Source organism: Periophthalmus magnuspinnatus, chromosome 1 (genome assembly GCF_009829125.3).
Source record: "Periophthalmus magnuspinnatus isolate fPerMag1 chromosome 1, fPerMag1.2.pri, whole genome shotgun sequence".
Classification (NCBI taxonomy): Eukaryota; Metazoa; Chordata; class Actinopteri; order Gobiiformes; family Gobiidae; genus Periophthalmus; species Periophthalmus magnuspinnatus.
In genome coordinates, this window is record NC_047126.1 from 24228250 (window position 1) to 24250784 (window position 22535).

The window sequence follows — 22535 nt, forward strand, 5'->3', positions numbered from 1 at the left end:
TTTGATCGTGTGTAATTAGTTCAGCCTCTTGCGTGCCTTGTGACTGATAGCACCAATCATTAGTGCTCATGGTCCACATTATACTTTATTGGCTCCTAGAACATTTTAATATTAGTTCAAATTTTCATTTTTGAAAATTTCAACCGGGGGGAGCATGTACACAAGCTTTGGATCTGTCAATGCATTTTGGTGATTAGACCAAGGCAGGTACGTGTCATTGATGCAGTGAAGGAAGAGTAAGATGGAGTAGTTATCAGAAATATCTGTCCCTGGAATATGGACAGTGGCTGATAACTGATTTTACAACATGCATGTCTGCTGCACTGTGCCATGGACTCCACAGTAATTACACACCCATTGTAGTAATTGTAATCCTCAGCCACAATAACGGAGCAAGTCAATTTCCTTCGGCAGCTGAGTCCAGTCGGATCAAGTTCCACAGTTCAGACTGCAGCACACAGGAAAAATAATGTGAATATTCAGATTTACAAAGCAAATACACTCCACGTTTTAATAAACTTTCTGCATACTAATCGCAGTGCCTCGGATCAGTTTTGTCTTATGTTTTACACTCTTCACTGACTTTATTTCCATCAGAACACTTATATGGTTTTGCACATTGTATCTTCGTCATACTCAGTTGGCTGTTAACTTCACTGAACTGGCTTACTTACCCCGTACAGTAAAATAAAACTATGAAAAACTGAAGCGATGTGAGCTAAATAAATACCAATCTCATAAAACACTCTTATCGGCGCTCCTGCTTTAGAATCAACATTTATTTTGGTTTTAAATGAAGACTTTTATCTGGTAAAATTGTTGTCTTGTGCGTGCTCTTCTCAAGATCCTTGGTTCTCCGCAGCCCTGTGCAGCCAGTATTCAGAGGTGGCCAGCAACGTGTAATGGAATGAGCCCGGGACTGCTCCTAGTGTGTAGATGGAAGCGAAGAGATAAAGAGGCCGATGGTTTTGCTGCTGTGGTGGAGATTGGGCAAAGAATGTTTTGGAACAGTGGACTATACAAATGAATGGACATAGTAACCTGCATAGTTCGTATTAAACCCCTCTACATGATCCTGATGTTTTTAATTTTGCTATTTTTTTCTATAACAGGTATCTTCTTCCACTGAGGTCTCTCTTATTAGCTTTAGCAAAAGGTTTAATTGACAGCATTGCTAAGCACCTGCCCTCTGCCATAATAGTGGTGCGGGCAGAATGGAGAAAGTACCTTCAAAAACCACGCTCCTGATTGGCTCTTAGGTTGCTATGACACACGTGCTTGTAATTAGCTGCTATAACTGCGAACCTCGATTGGCTTCATTTGGCTGGAACCAAGTGCTTTGGGTGACGTCATGCTCCCTCAGTCCACTTATACATACAGTCTGTTGGTGGAATCGGCAGGCAAAAATGTTTGGTGACAGTAGCCTAACTATACCATTGTTTTCATCCTAAACACCTCACTTATACCCACCATAAACATAATTTCCAGACCCATAGACAGTTGTGGTTGGCCTGGGTGGAGGCAGGTCTCGTGATGGATGATAGCAGCACTGGCTTATGTCCATTTGTTCTTCACGACACACGGGTCACCACAAATCAATATGAGCCTGCTCCCACCCGTCATCTCCATTTTCTCATAATATTTTCATCATGAGAGCAGTGTTCTTCAGCCAAAACGATCCATACAAGCGTAATGAATATGAAGATGATGTGACCTTCACCACAACAATAACAGAGCATTGTGGACACAGGGAGGAGAGACCACGTTTTGGATCAATATGTATATATATTTTTTTCAGATGGAATGTTTGGTCTATTAATTGGACATTTTTGAACATAAAAAGCTGTAGGTCTCATCACTTTTATCTGAGCTACTCCTCCCAACATCAGTTCACAGCTTTTCAACATGGAGAGGCTACGGGTTTTGCCTAGAATGTTCCACAATACAGGTCAAGGGTCTCCTTTATCACATACTTAACATGAGAAGTTACATAATGCATAGTTAGTTAATGTAGGTCTTCTAGTCAAAAATATGTTCTGTTAATTTTAGTCCACAGACAGACTCATGTTTTTGAGTATTTGCAGGAACAAATTTCATTACACAGTTTTCTATCTAAACAGATTTTGCTACAATTCATGTCTCCAGTTCTGGCTTTGTTGACTTTTCTTTGTGAATTGTTTATGACCTGCTTCATCTTGAATTCTGGCATTCTTTTTCTTACCCTTGCTGGTATGTTTTCTTTTTTTGCAACCTAAAAATGAATAATGATGATTTATAGTAACAATGTACATCTAATGTATTGTCAGTGACCTATTGATGCAGTTACTGCCATGAATAGAATTAACTTAGATATACTTTTTCTGAGAAGGAAGCTTAAACAAAGCATTTAACTTTAATGGAAGACAGGGGTGGGATGAAATAAGTTTTCTTCTTCCTACTCCTTTGTGAGCTTAAACGAAAAAAATATGTGAAACGTGCACTAAATGTACTGGGTACATGGGACTTCAATCTGCAAATAATAAATAAAATAAAATAAAAAATTATAAAAGCTAAACAAAGGATACATAATTAGATTTGTATAGTCAGTACTATCATAATGTATTGTGGTTTATGTTATTGAGTCATGTAGTGTAGTACCTCAGGGGTCATTACTTGTACCTCTTCCATTTTTTAACAATTGCTCCCACCAAGACTAGGACCACTTTGAAAAAATGGATGAGACACGTTTTCTGTCTACTTCAAGTTAACGTGTCATATGTCTGTACACTATGCCTTTTAAACCCAGTAAACCGATGTGCTGTTTATTTGAAAACTGATGACACATGGAGTTCCTCAAGGGTCGCTTCTTGCACCTATTCTATTTTGCTTCACATCACCTTCCACTTTTAAATACTGCAGATAATATAACTGCACATTTTGCTTACTGTATCTATTGTATTGTGTATTCAGTTTTATGTATCTAGTATTATTGACAAGTTTTGATCATTTGTTATGGTGCACTATGTAACCTTTCTGGTGTAGAGTCCCACATCTACTAATCTCCATGACAATGTTTCTTTATTGCCGGGAATGCTCCACCCTATGGCATTAAACTAATTTATCTCTTTAGGGACAAGCAAATGACTGCAACAAACCAACTTACAGGTCAGATCTGTGAAGAGGTGACTCCGCTCACAGTAGGAATGCTTTTCAGCAAAAGTAATATGGAATTAAATAAATGATATAAAGATAAATAAGTTTAATGATACACTGTGGAACATTCCAGGTAAAGCAATACATGTCCATGAAGACAAGCAGGTGTTGGACCAGAAAAGTGAAATATTAACATAGAAAAAGGAATGTGTGTGCTCATACAAAGACACAGACAAAGAGTATTAGAAAAATGTAACTTTACTTATTTACAGATTGTACAGAGGTACTGAGTGACAAGGTAGTATTTACACACAACTATTCGCTTAGAAACCCCTGAACCGATTCACAAGTGAAAAACACAGCGCGGCTCAGAGGCCCACAGCAGCACAGCGCCTCCATCTGGACAATATGTGCCAGCCCATTTCTGAAGGGGCGGGGCCATAGCCAACATCTCCCTGAATAAGGATCAATCAGAATGTGCGTCATGCTGCTGTGTTCAACTCTGAGCCAACTCAGGGAGAACTCAAGTGTTGCAGCAAAATAGGTACCACCAGAAACACGAACACGTCATGCAATTTAAAAAACCTAACTAAAGGAGAAAGGTCTGTGATGGCGGACATTACAACCTCAGCTCTGGTGCCCATGTGCAACGAAGGAGTATACATGATTCATGAAGAAGAGTGCGCCTGGTATTTTTAGGATGAAGAGTATCGCAAACACACTTAGCCAGAATCCCTCTCACTACATGTACATGGATCCTGGAGCTTATAGTTTGACTATCTATAGAGATGCCTGCACAGTGTAAACACACTAACATAGGTGGAAACAATACCAGTAGAGTGAAAGAGAACTAAGTGCTGTCAGGGGAGTTGGAACTCGCCAAGCTTCGTCCAATCAGAGCCAGTTTTGGAAGCTCGCGGGTCAGTTCAGGGTTTTTACTGGTCTGCCAGCCTAGAGTACATTTACTATTAGAGTGAAATAGCAATGTATAGATACAGTAGTTTTTTGTACCTTTTATCACTTTGGTTCGTGTTTTTGGTCTTTTTTTGTCAAGACTTTCATTCTAGATTACTTCCATCTTAAATTGTTAAATGTTATAATCGTGTGAATGCATTAACTCTTAGCTGACCACAGCTTGTTAACTCAAATGGCAAATGTACACAGTGGCTGCATTTAGAAACTACTGCTATGCAGAATGCTCTATTAGTGTTGGAAAACTACATGTTTAAAACATATATGTATTTGTTGAAGTTGCGCACACAAACCTTTAGGTGGCGTTTACTCTTTAGATTACAAATTGATACCAACATATGGTAAGACATAGTCTGCCTCATATCGGCAACCATATTGTTTTATTTACAGGGGGTCATAATATATTTTTAATAAACACAGTTCAATTTCAGACTTAGTTGCACAAATCACACAAGTTGTCACATTATAAATTATTATTATTGAATGAGTATACCTGTGAGCAGGCTACAAAACAGGGGCTTAGCTTAGCGCCAAAGCTAAATCCAGATGTTAACCCAGCAGTGAAGACTATACAGTGAGGTCCCAACCAACAACACACCAGGAAAATAAAATCAGCTCACACACAAATCTGAAACATGCCAGTCTTTTTTCTTTAAAGAAGCGTCATAAAAAAGCCACAGCGTTATCGAAATGAACCCAACACTTAATACCATTCAAATCAAACAAATGAAAGTATTTTTCTAAACATTAAAAACAAAGAGATTTCTGTACAGAAGTATAATAATATTGCAACCTGATATTGTGCATATAACTCACACCAAACCTGTTCTGAGGGAAGGGGGCAGCGTTCCTAAAGTCTTGCATTTTTGCAGCCAAAATATGTCAGTTTGGGGGACTCACCAAAATCTGGGTATTTCATCAGAGTGGTTGTCATAAGTAGGGCATTTTTGGACAAAATAAATAGTTTGTTTATGTTTATTAAATGTAGAATGGTTGCTTAAGTTAACATGGGACTTTAAGGTAGGATTTGCAGAAGTTTTTAAGTGAGTGAGTCAGTTTGTGTGGGTCAATTGTGGTGCACTTTACTTCAACAGCTTTTTCTCTAGTGCAAGATTACATTTTAGAATTGTGAATTAAATTGCCTGCAGCTTAAATGCTATTTTTCTGTGCCAATGCCAACCAAATAAAATTGAAAAATGAAAACTGCTGCATTTATTAATGCCACTGCAATCTGTCAATAGCAGATAGCAACCTCAGTGCAATACCCCGGGACCCATCTTTTATGTTTGGTGGCTAATTTCTCCATTAATGCTTATGTTTTGTCTGGCACTAGCCTTAAGGACACAGGTGGATCTTTTGTTAAACAGGTAAAAATAGGGAATTGAATTTTAGGTTTAAAATGAGCTTTTGGGTTAGTTCATTTTATTGATGTAAAAGTCAATAATCCGTCCCTTCCACCCTTATCCACTATAGACCTTTATTATGGAGGATTCACCACTTGCATGTCTCCATAGACATGCTTTTGCCAGGTATGTTCCACAGTATGGCATTAAACTTGTATCTCTCCTCTGTGAAGAGGCGACCCCACACACAGTAAGAATGTATGTTTTTCTTTTTTTCAACCAATTAAAAAAAGTACCTTGCTTTTAAATGAGATATGTTAAATGCCATACTGTGGAACATTCCTGGCAAAGCAGTACCACCTCCATGGTGACAAGATGATAGCAGACCTCCCACCACAAAAGTTACACAGTGCAGCTTCAATGATAAACAGACACATTTTTATATAACGTTGTTCCACCTTCAAGGCACTGAAAGCACTCACCCATTCACACACACATTCATACAGGTGGCCAGGTTAAGTGTCTTGCCCAATAACACAACAACAGCATTTGTCCATGGCAGCTGGAATCACACCGCTCACCTACGGGTCAGTACATCTGACCATTCTACCAATGATGTTTTATGTTGAAAATAGGATTCAACCATTCATCAGTAGACAAATACTCGACCAAACGAGCTGCTGTCGCCCCAGCTACCAATCTAACTAAAGTGCACTATGTAACTTCGGGTAGAGGGTGGGCCACCAGTGCCTAAACTTGCAGCAACATAGTTTTTCTCTTTTTCAGTATATAGACATGGGATTTTGGTAGTGACGATTCAAACCATATGAATTTCAGCACTGAAACTGACAACCCAAATGACTCATGCGAGGCTCATTCTCATTCAACTGGATAATCATCTTGAAAACCAAATTATAACATAAACAATTTGACCATCGTGTCCACTGTGATTGTTATGAGAGTAAATCAGCATTAGAATTGCTATCAGTAAAAGCTAAATTTGATTTGAGTGTCTTTACCTCGGATCTGGGGACACAGTTAGGTCATGTTTATTCAATTTTAAATACAAATCTTACAAACAGTTTCTTTAAGGAAACACTGAGCAAAATACCATGATTTTCGGAGTCCTGTCAGTTGACAAGTGCGGTCGTGGGTGAAAACAAGAGGAGTCAAAAGCGCGCAGAATGGAAGAATATAGTGACTGACACTCTACTAATGGGGATATCATGTCTTTTTCCCATCAAATCCCTGCAATGGAAAATCAATGGCGCTTTTCAGTGGAATATGGATTGCACATCGGCAGCTCTCGGATAGAATTATGTGCCCCATTCTCCGCTGCAAGTCTTTCTGCAGGCTCAGAACGCAAAAGGATCCATTTGACGACTAAATCACGAGTAATTCAAAGCCCTGCCCATTAGAAACAATGTAACTGGGCCCACAGCTCAGACAGTAATTAAGAAAAGAGCACTGCATTCGACCGGAAACTAGAGCCGACGCTGCTGACAAAGGAATTCTCACAACTAATAGTATTAAAAGATTGCGCCGATATTCCAGGAAGTTTTTAGAGAGTATGACTTTCGGATACTCAATCTAGTTTGTATTAGGAAAAGGAGAGGGACAAGGAAGCAGAGATGGGTAGTGATGACGTCTGAGTTTAATTGTAAGAGTACTTACAATGTAATTTCTAAACCATTTTGAAGCAACATAGCTACTTTTAGAAAGGTCCACTAAGTAACTTTTCTCGTAAAAGGTCCATCAATGGCTTGTCTCCATGGAGATTTCATTGCTTTGCCAGGAAATTTCCACAGTATGACATTAAACTTATCTTTCTCCTGGGAGACAAGCACCCAGACAGACAAGCAGGGACTTTGCAAAATAGATCATGAGGAAATACTGAAGAAACATCTCAAAACATCAGCTAGGAAGTTAAAGCTTAGGCGCAAATGGGTTTTCCAAATGGACAATGACCTGAAGTATACTGCCAAACTGGTTACAAAATGACTTAAGGATAACAAAGTCAATGTCTTGGAGTGGCCATCACAAAGCCCTGATCTCAATCCTATTGAAAAAGCCTGTACGATCATGGAGGCCGAAAAACTTGGCTCAATTACACCAGTTCTGTCAGGAGGAATGGGCCAAAATTCCTGCCAACTATTGTGAGAAGCTTGTGGAAGGATATCCAAAACATTTAACCCAAGTCATACAGTTTAAAGGCAATGGTACCAAATACTAATGAAATGTATGTAAACATCTGACTTTGAAAAAAATACTCCTTCTCTCATTATTCTGGCATTTAGAAAATAGAAGTAATTTTGGTAATCCTAATTGACCTAAAACAGAAAAACAAAAATAAGTTTAGCCTGATTTCATGTCAGACAGTGAGGGAAAAAACTGTATTTGTCTTTTTGTATAGTGTATATAAACCTTTGATTTCAACTGTAAATGTAATGCCATACTGTTCAACACTCCAGGCAAAGCAATAACATCACCATAGAGACAAGCAGAGAGTGGACCCTCCAACCGAAAAGTTACATATAGCATTTTAAGTTTAGCTTTATGTTGACCAATCAAAATGGACGTCGCTGGAGGATTTACCTGTTGTGTTACCTGTTTTGGATTGATAAAGCTTAGGTCTAGGAATTGAAGCACAAATCTGTTGGCAATGACCAGATGTTACGTTGTCACAATTGTTCCATTGTTTATTATCCATGTAGTATCTGTATCTAAAATGTACTAAAATTACTTCTACTTGAGCAGTATTTTTTTGACATATTGTACTCGTACTCTTTAGCAGCTCTACTCATGGGCTGCGAGGTGGTGGAACAAAGCAATTCAAGGGGGAAAATACATTTGAACTTAAAATGGCTGGTGTAAGAAGAGAGGAAGGCTAGAGGAAGGTATAGCACAGTAACATTTTCAAAAAAAGAAGTTGGTGCCCTGCCCTTATCTAACATTGGAAAACTCTGCAGCTCACAATGTCCAAAAGAAGAGATAAGAACACATCTATCCAGCGAATGGTTCAGAATAACTCTCAGTAGAAAAGTGTTTTTGGTCAGTGTTAGGTGGCAGGGTATAAAATCTACAAAGTGCACAAAGAGAAGCTAACTCAGTAGCCTCGACACACACACACTCCCTAGTCTACTTGTCCTACTCTACTGCAAATGTGCCCTACTATAACTTTTGTTTGTGTGAAGGGCTTGGCAGTAATGCTTTGCTCAGTGCCCGCTACAGCTAGCATCGTGTAGCCATTTCATTTTCCGAGTCAGAGTTTTTGAAAGAATTTGTAGTTATTTTTTTCGTTTTTTTTCTTTACTACTTTTATATTATGTGGTCAAATTAGCCAAGACGAACTGCACTGAAATCAAAATCCCAATCATAATAAAAAAAAAAAAACGCAATTATATTTGTTGTGAAAATTGCTAACCCCTACGTAGTTAGTTGATGTTTCGATATCATAGACAGCCGTAAGGTAGGCTACGGTAAGTATTGACATCGCCTGGCTAGCTAAATTAAACTTTCAACTGACATTTAGCCGGTTAGCTAGCATTAACGCCAAGCCCTCTCTGTATATGTGCTGTGTGTGCATAATGACCCTGTGGAGGAGCTAGCGTGAGCACAGGGCAGTAGGAAGCATGCATGACCTGAAGTCCAGCTAAAAGAGGAAGCTATAAGGGTAATGCTATAGTATCGGTATGTGGAGTCTAGACTTGGCTAACACTGGAACACACACCTCATCCTGAGAGGCTTTGACTGACGGCGGACATGCTTGGTCCGCTTTTTTGGAATGTTCAATTGTTCTGACATCAACGTTAGCAAACAGTCTGTGGGTTAGCATTCCCCAAACAGACACAGCAGCCTTGTTTCCACACGTACACTGCTCTTAAGAGAATTTATGGCTCTTAGGATTTATTTATTCAGTTTGTTAGCATTGAAAATAACTACAGTTCAATTAGTTTGCTCATACAAATATTTGACCATAAAAACTTTGATTAAGCTGTCACGCAAAACTGAACTGTTATTTTAGGCTTAATTTTGCCTTCCGTAGTGTTAAAATATTAGATCTTCAGGACAAATATCTTAAATATAATATGTAACTGTTTAGTTTTATTCGTTCACCTTTAGTTAGCATGCGGAAACAGGGCTAATGTGTGTGTGTTCAAGTGTTGGGACATCAGCAGGCGCGTCTGTACCTCCTCAGAGCGCCTGTACACTGGTCTAGTCTATTACATAGATAGGATTTCTATTCAAGTCAAGGATTATCTAGTGTATTGTACTATTGAAGCCATGCCGGCAGTGCAGTTGGAGGCTCAGACATATGGGCTGACGGTAGAAATCATAGTGCAACAGAGTGTCCTGGGGGGTAGGGGTGGGTCATGTGTGTGTCTGTGTGTGTCAGAGAAGGAGGGGTCTGCTGTCCCCTGCGTCCCCGAGAGGCTGGTGACAGGCTGGAGCTGTGTCCTGTCCATGTCCCTGTAGGACACAGTGTGTGCTGTCAGTTTGCCTTTTGACACAGCTCAAGGCAGTACATAACGCCATTGTGCACACTCTTCATCCTGTGCCTCCAGGTGTCCCAGGGGAGCCCACCTGCCCCAGAGAAGTGATAAAGAACAGTGATTTGTTTACTGCGCGTTATCCTTCCACCGTCTGGAGCCGGCCCGCCTCACCGCCTCAGCGCCTGTCCCTGTGCGCCTGTATGTGTGTTTATGAAGCTGCCGGGCACACTCACCTGTCCTCGTGTGTCCATGTCTCTGTCACTGTGTGCGGTCAAACATCAGACTCAATACTGGGCATGCGGCGGTAGAGGCGTGGCCTGTTGCCCCCGGCACTGGAGGCCCGAGGTGCTGTCACGTAGCTGATTGGCTGAGAAGCGGCTGGGGGCACCATATAGGCCACCACCGGGGGCTCCTGTGGAGGGTAGAATACCTGCTGGTCCAGCCCGCCCAGCTGGTTGACATGGTGAGTGCCGTGGTTCCCGAGAGTGAGCGACAGCGGCATACGCTGCTTATAGAGCTCGTGGGCGGAGCTTCTCTGTGGAAGGCGTGTCACAGGCTGGGTGGCGGGTTCTCGCTGTGCAGTGCCAGAAGCTGATTGGGTGAAAGGGTTCTGAGAGGGCCTATCGGGAAAGAGGCTTTTTGAGCGCCTGGGCAGGGGCATGGGTGCATCCAGGCTGTGGTGGTGAGAGGGCGAGGGTGAGGGGGGGCTGCGGCTGCTGTAAGGCCGGTCTGAGCGCATGGTGAGAACGTTAGCATAGGCTCCCTCGTCCAGGCACAGCCCGTCTCTGTCAGACACCCCCAGCCCCCGCAGGTGCCCCTGGCGCTCCGGGATGCCGTCCGGAAGCACGTTCTCGTACGAGTGCTGCCGGCTCAGCTGCAGCTGCTGGGCAGAGGGAGAGGGCGGCGAGGGCTCAAAGTGGCTGACCAGGCCGTCGCCCTCGCCCACCAGACCCAGCTCGGCCTGGGGCATGTAGTGGGTGAACATGTCCACGGGGTGGGCTTGGTAGTGGGAGTGTAGGTGGTCCTCGCTGATGTCGTACAGGTTCCCCAAATGAGCGCAGGCGTCACAGCGGGCCTGGGGGGAACGCACAGTGTACAGGCCAGAGTACCCGCTCAGTTTGGCCAGACAGGAGCGACAGTGGCCGGGCCGTACCCCCTGTGTGCCTGTGCCTGCCGTGTCAAATGATCCTGCGCTTTTGTCCTTCACACTGTGGAGACAAAAGAACAGTCTTCAGTCAGGCAATCGATCTGGATTATTGTCCTCCTTTCAAAACCATGATATATGCAAACTGAAAACAAGACACTTTATGTAAGACGGGTCAAATGAATACTAACAGCAATAAAGTATTCATAGAAAACAGTGAGCCAAGCCTTCATCCACCAGAGAAAAGATCAAATGCATATTAAAATCCTGGCCAGATACAGCTTGTTTGGAGAGAATGGTGCGTCCCTGCTGTGAGCGAGGTCTGCTCTGTGCTGCAATCAATGAACAGCTGAATGGAGCGCACGCAGGGGGCCGAGGAGGCACGAGGCTGTGTACAACACGCACTGGGTCAGGTCTGTACAGACAGCCAGGCGACCTTTCAGCTGCTCAGAGCCTTTTTCTGGTCACATATGCAAATGCACTGCCCCTTATGAATGTGTGCATACAGGACTTCACAAATAATGAGGCCAAGGGTCACTGTGCATATCGTGTGTCAACCAAAACTAAAGACAAAGGAACAACATGTCAATAAAAATGAAATTAAGTAGTATAGCAGTAATTTTTATGGGTAATTTGACGGTGGCACAGTGGTAAAGCAGCCTAATTTATAGCGAGAAGATCCATGATTTGATTTTGTTAGGTGTTAGGTGTTTGCCACAACAAAACATCCTCCATCTAGGTACTCCTGAAACAAGCTAGCTATCTGGAGAAGAATCCCTACGCATACCCAATATGTAACTTGCTGAAGCTGAAGTTACATATTGCACTGGATGGGTTTCCTCAAACTTAGAGGACACATATCCCTAAATGCTCCGTTCCACCTTGTGACATCATAAAGTGGTAGTTTTCAAGTTAACAGCTTCATTTTACCTTTAGCTCAGTAGAGATTGGCAATTCCAAAAGTGAAATTATCCAAATTATTCTATTGAAGGTGTATGGACTATAAAAACACACTGGAACACTTCCTGTATTACCACATGACATCACAAGGTGGAGTCTTTTTTGTTTGAGAGAAGAACTCAAGAAGAACTAAGCCTAAATATGCAGAGTCTGTGTGTTAAATGTGTGTATGAAAGAAAAAAAAAATCTAAACAAAACACAACTCAAAAAACAACATTATAACATAGAAAAAACTTCAGAAAATAAAGTAATATGGGCCCTTTAAACTCTACCTTTCCTATAGTTTGTAGTTATAGGCACGCTTGATTTTCTCATAGGAAAATGTGTTTTCTCCATTTGACCCATATTTCAATGTTACTCTGAACTTGGAGACAATTGTCCAGTTCTGGAAACCTGTGCCACTGGTGAAATAAACCCACTTACTTGGCTCGCTGGTCCCTCCCACTTTCTGTTTCGTGCAGGAGGGCCATAGACCATAATGTACAGCTATTCAATCTGAGCACAATCCAATGTCACAGCTGCTAATTTGTAACACGTCTCTCCAATGTGGAAGACATTTCTAACAGACGATTTGTCCTGAAGCTAGCTTGTTTGGCTCTAATCCAACTTAACATGGCTTAATGAATGTGATAGGGCCCCATGCCACGCTCATGTTTAGCAGGTTACACGGGCACTTGCAGCTCCCAGTCCCTGCCCTGTCTGCGGCCAGGCGGGTGTACTGCTCATTCATTATGCTCTTCTTATCAGCTAATGAAATGAGTTGGCTGCATTTGTGATCATAAAGTGCCACATTTAGCGCAGATCAGAGCAGAGGGACCACTCCACAGGGCTCCGGTGCTGGATACTGCCATGCCGCTAATCCGGGCAATCCGGTCTGCTAGAGGTGGAACTGGCCCTAATTGTGTTAGAACCTAATTACACAATATTTCATGTTCAGAACTGATGGTCAGATTTAAAGTGTTTCTGTGCAATGTTTGTTTGTTTTAGTGATCTTGGAAATGTTTGTATTTCATGTATTACAACTACAAAAAAGCGATTCCAGTTAGGCCACATACTGATCATATAAACAAGAAGGGCATGAGGAGACTCGACTCAGGTCTTTCAAATTGTGTGTAAGGGCTAGGTGTAAGAACGAGTACCCGTGTTTTCGCTTAGGGAAAAAAAAATAATACACATTACAACTTAAAATAATATATATGTATGGAAATAATACTATTGATTTAAGTGAATGACACATGCTAAGTTTTTATTACTATATTTAGGCCCGTTTGCTGCCACGCTAAATCAATGCATTAATATAAATACTGCCTGATTACAGAAAAAAGTAAGTTATAATTACAGAATGTTATTTATTGATTTTTATACTGGGACAAAAGTTGCAATCCTGATTAAAATCTGATTCATTACACAGCCCTTCATAAGCATTGTATAATATTGTAATTTTGGCCTTTGGAGTTGGGGATCTGCCAGCATGCGCTCAATGCAAATTTAACTTGTCACCATTTATCATAAAAAATAAATGTACAACCAACTCCAACAAGCTGCAAATGGAGGATGACTCACAACATGTTCAAACTTTACACAGGAGGGTATGACTTCACTGAGCGCTACTCCTGTGTTTATTTGGTCTCGAAGCTGATGGATAATTTAAAACTATTACATACAAATAAATAAATAAAGTAATTCAATAAAAAAGATATGCGGATTGTGTTGTTTTTTAATAGTTATCAATTTGCCATTAGCTCATTCTCAGTTTAAGGACAGGCCTCATGAAAGCTCAGAACCTCCAGATCATTTCAAATCACAAACTTCCATACAGTTCTTTTAAAGACGTGAAAAACAAAAGTCGTTCATTTTAAACAGTTTGCAGCAGTCCTTGTTGCTCACTTTCCACATCTTAATTATTCACCGCAAATGCTTTTCACAACTTTCAGAAAGCAGAGCTGAGTTTTGCAGCCAGGACACTGCTATAACAACAACAAGCATGCTAACACCTCACCAGTGTTACTTGCTGGTTTGTGGACGTTAAAGCTCTTTAAAATTAGATGCTGACAGAGCTGCTTACACTATGTATCTGTACAGTCCTGTCCATCCATTAGAAACCCACTGTCGCAGTCACACCTTAAACAGCACATTCTACTTCTTAGGTTCTACTTCTACCAAAAGCTGACTTCTTGATTTTCTGTTATATGAAATTTTGTGTTAAGTTAAAATGTTAATCAGATTTAGTAGCAACATTATGGTAAAATTGAAGAAATTAAAAGCGGACTGAAAGCTTTTTGAATCCACTGAATAACTTGAATAGCAGACACATATCTAGTCAAATGTCTATATATTTTTCAAAGTTTTATTTTCATTGATACAGTAGAACCCAAAGGTTGCATGATTGACAGCTAACTCTTTCCGTGTCAGTGTAACTTTTTTCCTAAATGTGCAAAGTGAAACAACCTACTCTTAGCAGGTCCCTGAATACCTCACTGCCCTTGATTTCACTAAAAGTCGAAGTCATTGGACAGGCCTCTAAAGAGCATTTTGATGCCCACCTTTTTGCAGCTCAGTGTTAGTGTTTTAATGTGGGTCATAAAACAAGTAAAAGACCAGTGACCATAAAGGAGCAGCCGTCTTAAGTGAGCGCTGTTCACTTAATCAAATACGAGATGCAGTTGTCAATAATCAGGTCTACAGTAAAAGCATGTGGTTTGGAGTTCACACTTTGGAGGAAGAACGTGTAAAACAACAACAACAAAAAACAACTTACAGATAACTCTAAGGTGTAGTAATTTAGTGTAAGTGTGGTGTAAGTGTAGTAACTTTTTCTATAGGCCCCAGTCTATAGGCTTCAATCATGGTAAACGACTGAAAAGAAAAGTGTCCTCTAACTCAAAAGTTACCAGTTCAGTCTTTGCTACCAGCACTTTTTATTTTGGTTGCTTCCATAGACTGTACATATAAGTGAACGTAGCTAGCGCACTAACCGCCGTGTTTCAAATAGGAAGCGAGCACAGACGCGTTTCAGCTCCATCGACTGGCTCCAAATCTGTTTCTATTGAAAAACCATCACCCGTCTCTCTGTAACTGCTGCTGTCAGACTCGTCATTTTGGTCTTAAAATGTTCGTATTAACCCACAGCTGAACATTTTGAAATGATTTGACATGATCCTGGTGTTTTTATTGCGCTATTTTGTTCGTAAAGCAAGATTTGAACGTTTATAACAGACCAATCAGGTAATCTCTCAGATTTTCAAATATGGCTCTTAGCTCCAAATGCTTCGATTATACAGTTTGTGGTTGTCTAAAAACAGGAATATGCCAAGATGGACTTTGCACACATTAAAGGGGAACAATGTACTGAGTCTAATTATAGTGTTTTTTTTATTTTGAGTAACAGATGTGGTGGGTGTAGCTGCCGGGTGGGTGCGATTGATGGGTGTGTTTGTTTGATGGTTGGAGGGGAAGGCACCTGCTGTGGGTGCTGTAGGTGCTGTACTTCTTGTCCTTGAGTGAGTGCAGGTCTGCCTCTGCACTGTGGCTGTGGTGGAGCAGACTGGCACTCAGCTGCAGGATGGGAGCGTCCATCTGGGGGGAGTGGGCGTATGTGGTGCTCTCAGTGGGGAACAGGTCGGGAGGGTACGGGTGCTCCTCGCTGCCCCCCTGGCTCTCGCGCTGGTAGGGGGGCGCAGACTGGAGGCTGGCCTGGTCCGAGTCTATGGAGTAGATCTGGGAAGGAGGGAAAAGGATAGTCAGAAAAGATAAAACTAGTGGAGTGATCGCTATGGTAACCTTTAGCGTTGTCGGGTCCAACCAGAAATTTCGCAGCTGAGTTCTGTTTGTTTTTGTTCCTTATTAATCAAACATGAGACAATTACCCTTCAAAAATGTATCTTAACTACTAATTGTATCAAATGTAGTAATACTGTATTTAACTTTGGATTTACTAGTGTGTATATCTCAATATCTTACCTTAGATTAGCCTATTTTCTTACCTCAACCTCCCATTGTGACAGTTATACCCATAGATCCATGCTTTAAACCGTTTTAGTGTTACGACTGCAGTCTCTTGTGACACTGTAAATATGTTGATTATTTTCAATCAGCTGATGGACCCGGAAGTGACATCACACTTAACAGGTTAAGGGAACATTATAGTGGTTAAAAGCTCAGAAAAGTGCATTTTGGATAATATGTGTCCTATCACTTAAAATTCTGAGCGGCATATTCACAATCTCCATGAATACTTTTGAAAATGAATAAAATAAAACAGTTATAATATTAAATGGAGCATATATTTTTGACAAGGATGGCTTTTTGGAAGTTGAATTTTTTAAGCAATTTATGAATTTGGAAACTCAGTCTTCAAGCACTCTTGTTCCTCAGTTCCTCTTGTTGATTTTTAGCTGCTTTCAGCTTGTGGCACTTACAGAATGTGTTGGCAGTTTCAGCACCATTATAAGTGAAGTGTGGAGTGATCTGGAGAACTGCTATATCTAAGAGTGCTATGCCAAGTTTAATTTTAAATTATTGAGAGAAAAACGTCCCGAAAGGTTATCATTGGACAAACAACATATTTATGCGTTGGATTTTCTTTTCTTTATCTTATTATAGTTTATATTTACAGTTATTATTCATTGTTTTATGTTGCACCATATTGGCAAAGTAAAATCCTAGTTTGTGAATTATATCATATCTTTTTAAATAATTTCAGAGCACTTTGAAATATGTTCCATTTTACCTGAGAACACTTGGATTATACGTTTGTTGATTTTGGAGAATCATAATAAAATGAGTAGTTAGTAGCAGGGCAAGTAGCAACTTTTTTTTTTTTTTTTTTTTTTTTAACAGTACAACATGGGACGTCTTTCAAAAATCTTGCCTTTCCCCCTCCTACGCTCCCTCCTCCTCCTCCCCGCTTCCTCAGCTGATTGACAGGCTTGAACCCGCCCCTGGTCGCCATGGAGTCTGAGTCCTTGTGGGAGGGGGGCCGGCTGGAGCACTCCGATATGTCCGAGTGCGGGGGTTCCTCCGGCAGGTATCTCTGGGTCTTCATCTGCGGTGGTCCGGTTCCCTGCCCCCCTGGTCCCCCTGTCCCCCCGGCCCCCCCTGGACTCTGTGTTGCCCCTGGACTGACTGTTGCCGGCTGGGTCTTCAGCGTCTCCACACTCTTCTTCCACAGGGCCCTTGGTTTGGATGCTGCCAGGGCGGGACCAGCGAGGCGTGACTGCCCATTGTCATTGGTGATTGACAGCTGTGTGGTGGGTTTGTTGGGGCTGGTCTGGAGGGGCGGGCCCTTGGGTTGCCCGGGGAACGGCGCGGCGTTGTTGAGCAGGTTCTTGTGGCGTCCGGTGGACAGTGACAGGAAGCCCTGCGGACCGGCGGCGTTGCTATAGAGACCGGGGCCCTTCGGAGGCAGGCCGTGGAGCGAGTTACCTAGGAGACAAGAAGATAGCATGGATGCACAGCAAAGCATGAGTGAAAAACTTCTATTGCGGCTTTCAGATGACATAATTAACTATTGGTCTTTAATTGAGACAGGGCAGGCAAAATTATGATTGCTATTATGCAGATTTTTTTTGTACAGTTGATCACAAGTAGTTTAAAAACTTGTACATTTTACTTTACTTTTTATTTTCTATTTTCAAAACAGCAAAACTGATTTCTGTCAAGATCTAAGCGAGGGACATCCACAAACATACAAATCCCCAGACATTCTCAACCAATCTTATGTGGCCTAATGTATGAGAGGTTAGAATATTGGCTCAACATGTGGAGATGCTTGGGTCCATTTAGATGTTATTGCATAAATTGCACAAATCCTGCAGAGTTATTTTCTCAAACAGAAAACAGGAACAGGATAATACAGGAAGTGTTGCATTGTGATTCAAACTCTTTACTCCTTCACTAGAATATTTGGATAATCCAGCCCTGGAATTTCCAAAAGGTTTTACCTTAGCTGGTAGCTGTAAACTTAAAAACTAGCACTTCATACATCACACAATTGAACAGAGCATTTTGAACTTTAGAGAAGTAAACAGATTAATAATAAAGGATTACACAAACATGTGCGAATGAAACAAAACACAACTCCAGGTCTGTTTTTGAGTTGGTCACAAAATTTTCACAAAGCTCAAATAAGTCCATGATTAAGTTAAATAGTAATAGTTTAATGCAGTTTCTTTCTTTTTTCTTCCAATTTGATCAAGCAATCGAGCAAGAATTTTGAGAATATAGTACTTGGGAGATTATAATTTTTTTCTGTGTAAGTCTTTGGCTGGGTAATGCTTTCCATTAGCCATGCTAATGCGTGGTCTAGCCTGGCTCGAGACGCGGTACAGCTAATGTATTCCTCAATGTACTGTGTCCTTGAGGCTGACACTCAATGGGATTACAGGGTGTGCAAGGAGAGCCCGGTCACCCCATAGAACGCACTGCACACTCCAATCACAGCAGTAATTACACCCCACCTGACTTTGTCCAAGTCTACACAGGCCACATTCACATGATGACATTCTGAAGACCTGAGTTTTAAAATGGAGATGGAGGACAAGTTAAACCCTACTAAACTTTACCATCCACTTATCTGCATGGAGGTAGTATTACTTTGCCTGGAATGTTCACAGCGCGATATTTAACTTCTATCTATCGATTATCTTTTTCAATTTATTGCTAAAACAAATGCAAACCCCTTCCAAAAAAAAAACAAAAAACCCCAAAACATTCTTACTGTGAGACCTGGGTGTCACCTGTTTGTTTCCATGTTGAGATCATTTAATATCATTATGGACGGAAATCATGGGGCGGCTAAATCAAACTCAAACCTTAACCCTTTCCATAAGCCTAACCTTAACCATAACTCGTGCCCTAAAAAATAACCTTGCTCCTAAACTTTATCACTTCTAATGACTAAACTCAACAGGGCTTCCCTCCTGACAATGTAGCTTTAACCTTCTGCCAATATGAATTCTGATTTAGCCGTAATCATATTCTATCCATATCACACATTTCCCGGTGCATTGGAGCATTCTTGTCTTGATTTAGAGTCTTGCCATGCCGACCAGCCGTGCTCCCGTCAGTGGGGGGTGGGAGGTGAGGGTGGGGGCTCTTTTACACTGATGACACTCATTTAGATTAAGCTCGTTGTGATGGCCGTGAAACGTGACGGGATTATTACAATCTGACACTGACACGGCCGCCTTTAATATAGTGCCGTGTAATAATGCCGCTCATAAGATGTCATCTCTGCTGCACGATGGATGGGCTAGAGTGACATAGAAAATACATTTCCCCGTCAAGGAGCCTAGCATAAATGTTATGAATCGAAAAAAGTAGTATGTAAAGGTATATGAGTATAATCTTTAAGGGACTGTAACTGATTGAAAATTATGAAGAGTTTTATTATTATAATATTATTGTAAACTTTTTACAATATCGAATCACCAACATCCTTCAATGCAGTAGGCGCCACAGTACTGTGCTCTGGGACTCATCTCCATGATAATGAGCCTGGTCAGGACTAACTTAGCTGGAAGATTGGACTTACTGTGCATGTTGTGGGTTGATGAGGGAAAAAAGACAAAAAAAAACAGATAAATTCAGACAAGAACATACAAACGCACAGAAATCCCTAAACCACCAAGAGTCAAACTCCTGCTGTGAGGTCAACTTTCTTCAATAGATTTACATACGGAAAATGTGAAAAACAGTAGGGCTTTCAAGATGCCCACATTATGTTGCCAGCTGTATTAATAAGCCCCGTACAACACAAGTTAGAGAAGAGCTATCTTGACAAAAATGAATGCATTCATAAATATGTTTTAATATTTAATATTTTGGCTAGCTATCAAAATTGTGCCAAAAACCGGCCTGTTCATGGGCCCTTCTACCCAGCCCCATGATGAGTGTTACCGTGGTTACCTTTCATCATGTCCAGGATGCTAGGCTGCAGTAGGACGGTGTTGCGCTTGGGCGAGGACAGAGCGATGGACTTGGCTGACTTGAGCAGGTGCAGCATGTTGGCCTGGGGACTGAAGTCCAGCTCTGGGGACTTCTTCTTCATGTCAATGTGCACACCATGGATACAACTCCAGATGCCCTGACACACACAGAGAGGGAGGGTTAATATTATAAGTGTTTTCACAGGTTTTGCAGTCTTCTCCATTACTCCAGCTTAAGCTCATATTGTCTTTCTCAACACTTCCTGCAGTTTTTTGCTGACATCATCAATTACTTGATGATGTCAGTGGAGAGAGGTCTCTGAGTGCAAGGCCAACTACTCCAGGAAGCCCCCCACCCCAACCCTACCCCAACCTTACCCCCACCTCTGCCCCAACCCAGAAGAGCGCGCAGGGGTTTGTCGAACAGTTAATGTGTGAAATGTCGCAGCTCGTCCGGAATAAAAGCGTACACAGACACACGCATAAATAATGGAGGATACAGGGAAAGTGTTTTATTATTTTTATTTTTTTTGGGTGTGTAAGGGTCTGTCATCTGTATTAGAAATGTAGGGCGGTTTGAAAAGTTCTACTGGTCTGACAAAGGACAGGATTATCTGAGGTAAATCGGCCAGACAAAGGCATTGAAGGTGAAGGAAAGACAGAGCAGAGAAAAGAGGGAGACTGAAGGGAATATGGACTTTTAAAAAATGTTTAAAGTGTTTAAAGTGACACATTGTATGTTAAGTAAGGTAGACTATACTTTTTCCTTAGAAAGGTTTGAACCATGAAATCCAGTGCTGTATTGGCAACTGACAGACACTTGACCACATGTGAGTAACATCATGAGTTATGTGTAGATTATTAACAGCCAAAATGACCAAACATAATTGCCACGCAATAACTATTGATTTACTATGTCATGTTGCACAAATATGCCCCAAAAATATGGCAGTTCAAACCAGTTTGACAATTTTATTATATTTTTATTTCATAAAGCACACCAAATGCTGCATACATTTGTGAAGTTTACAAACTAAAGCTGGAAGTTAGATTGACTGTTATTACATGTTGGCAAATGTCACAAACGTGTAAGCAACAACCCTTTGTCTGTGCTGTCCACAAACATCAAAATGAATGTTTTTATTTTACTGTCCTATTGAACTGGACATGATAGAATGTTCATATCAGTACGAGGCAGAGTGTGCAGCAATTCTGAACATGTCAGTCCTGAAAGGGTCTATTGTCCACGTCTTAGGTTGAAGGGGGAAACAAGACGGTTACTGGAACAAAGACTTCCACACAAAGGAAGTAAATGCAAACTACATATTACTAATACCGGCAGCTTTCACTAAAGGGGACATATATTAAACTGACTTATATAAGTTTTTAACCATGTAGTAATGGTTTTCCCTCATAATTGACAGACTTATGTTGTCCAGTATTTGCAGGAAATCATTTAAATGGCCACGTCTGAGTTTAACTGTGCCAACACACCTTTATTCAGGCTTTAAATATTAATATCAAGTCTGTCTATTTTCTTAAATTTCCTAATGGGCCAATAAAAATTGGTGTAAGGGCAGGGTTTGGCCCCTGATACATAGTTTGGACATCCCTGTCCTACAACAAAATCCTAACCCTAAAACAAGGTCCTAACCCTACAACAAGGGCCTACACTTAAGCCTGCAAAAAGGCCCCACCCTACAACAAAGCCCTAACTCTACCACAAGGGTCTATACTTAAGCCTACAACAAGGGCTTAATCCTACAACAAATCCCTAATCCTACAATCATGGCCCTAACCCTAACAAGGGATACAACCTTCGGGATTAAAAACTCTTAATTTCCCCCCAAATATATTAAATCTCCAAACCCTGTAAAAACATAGGACTGGGCCCATGCTTACTTATATACACATCCCATTCTTCAATTCAATCTATATCCTATTGTATATAGATACATATTCTACACCACCATGTAAAAGCCACATTTACCATTTCCACTTTATCTTCACATCCAGCCTTCATTTTCCTTCCATTCTCTAGCCTGCGTCAAGACATGGTAATTTTTGCTCTGGTTCGGAGCAATCTCGACATCAATTGTGCACTTGCTTGTTGTTTGGCTGGCACGAACGCTTCAAACATACAAATCTGTCTACTACTGTAACCTCAATAGCACGGCGCCATTCGCAAACTAAATTACATGGCACTTAGCTTTTTTTTCCTTTTTCACACATGTTTAGCAGCAGCTCGCACCCCCAGCTGTTCTGTCCTTGTGAGCAGATGAAAACATTGACACGCGCTTTGCCAGTCTCTCAAATCTGTTTTTTTTTAATAGTAGAGTAAGCCAAGTGCAGGCAGTGTTACAGTGAAAGGCTAATATACTTGGAAAGAGATTTGGACTGGCTTATTGGAGGGGGGTAGGGTTGACAAAAGTATCGAAAATCGGATACTAACCAGCACTAAAACAAGCACATACTACACTAATATACCTGACCACTATCTTGCTGTAGATAAGCCTCCCTCCGTCCCATAAACGTGAACTTTATCTGTGTTAATCCTGGACAC

The 22535-nt window shown here is 41.2% G+C and overlaps 1 protein-coding gene across 1 annotated transcript in view; it reads right to left on the reverse strand.

Annotated features, from left to right (window-relative positions):
- Positions 1-10211: 10211 nt before the first annotated feature.
- Positions 10212-22535, reverse strand: part of grin2ab (glutamate receptor, ionotropic, N-methyl D-aspartate 2A, b) — a 252602-nt gene continuing 240278 nt past the window's right edge. Inside the window, exons 17-20 of the mRNA XM_055221615.1 lie at positions 19944-20130; positions 16897-17468; positions 15505-15761; positions 10212-11148 (exon numbers count right to left, since the gene is read on the reverse strand). Coding sequence (XP_055077590.1) covers positions 10212-11148; positions 15505-15761; positions 16897-17468; positions 19944-20130 — 1953 coding nt within the window. The remainder of the gene's footprint in view (positions 11149-15504; positions 15762-16896; positions 17469-19943; positions 20131-22535) is intronic.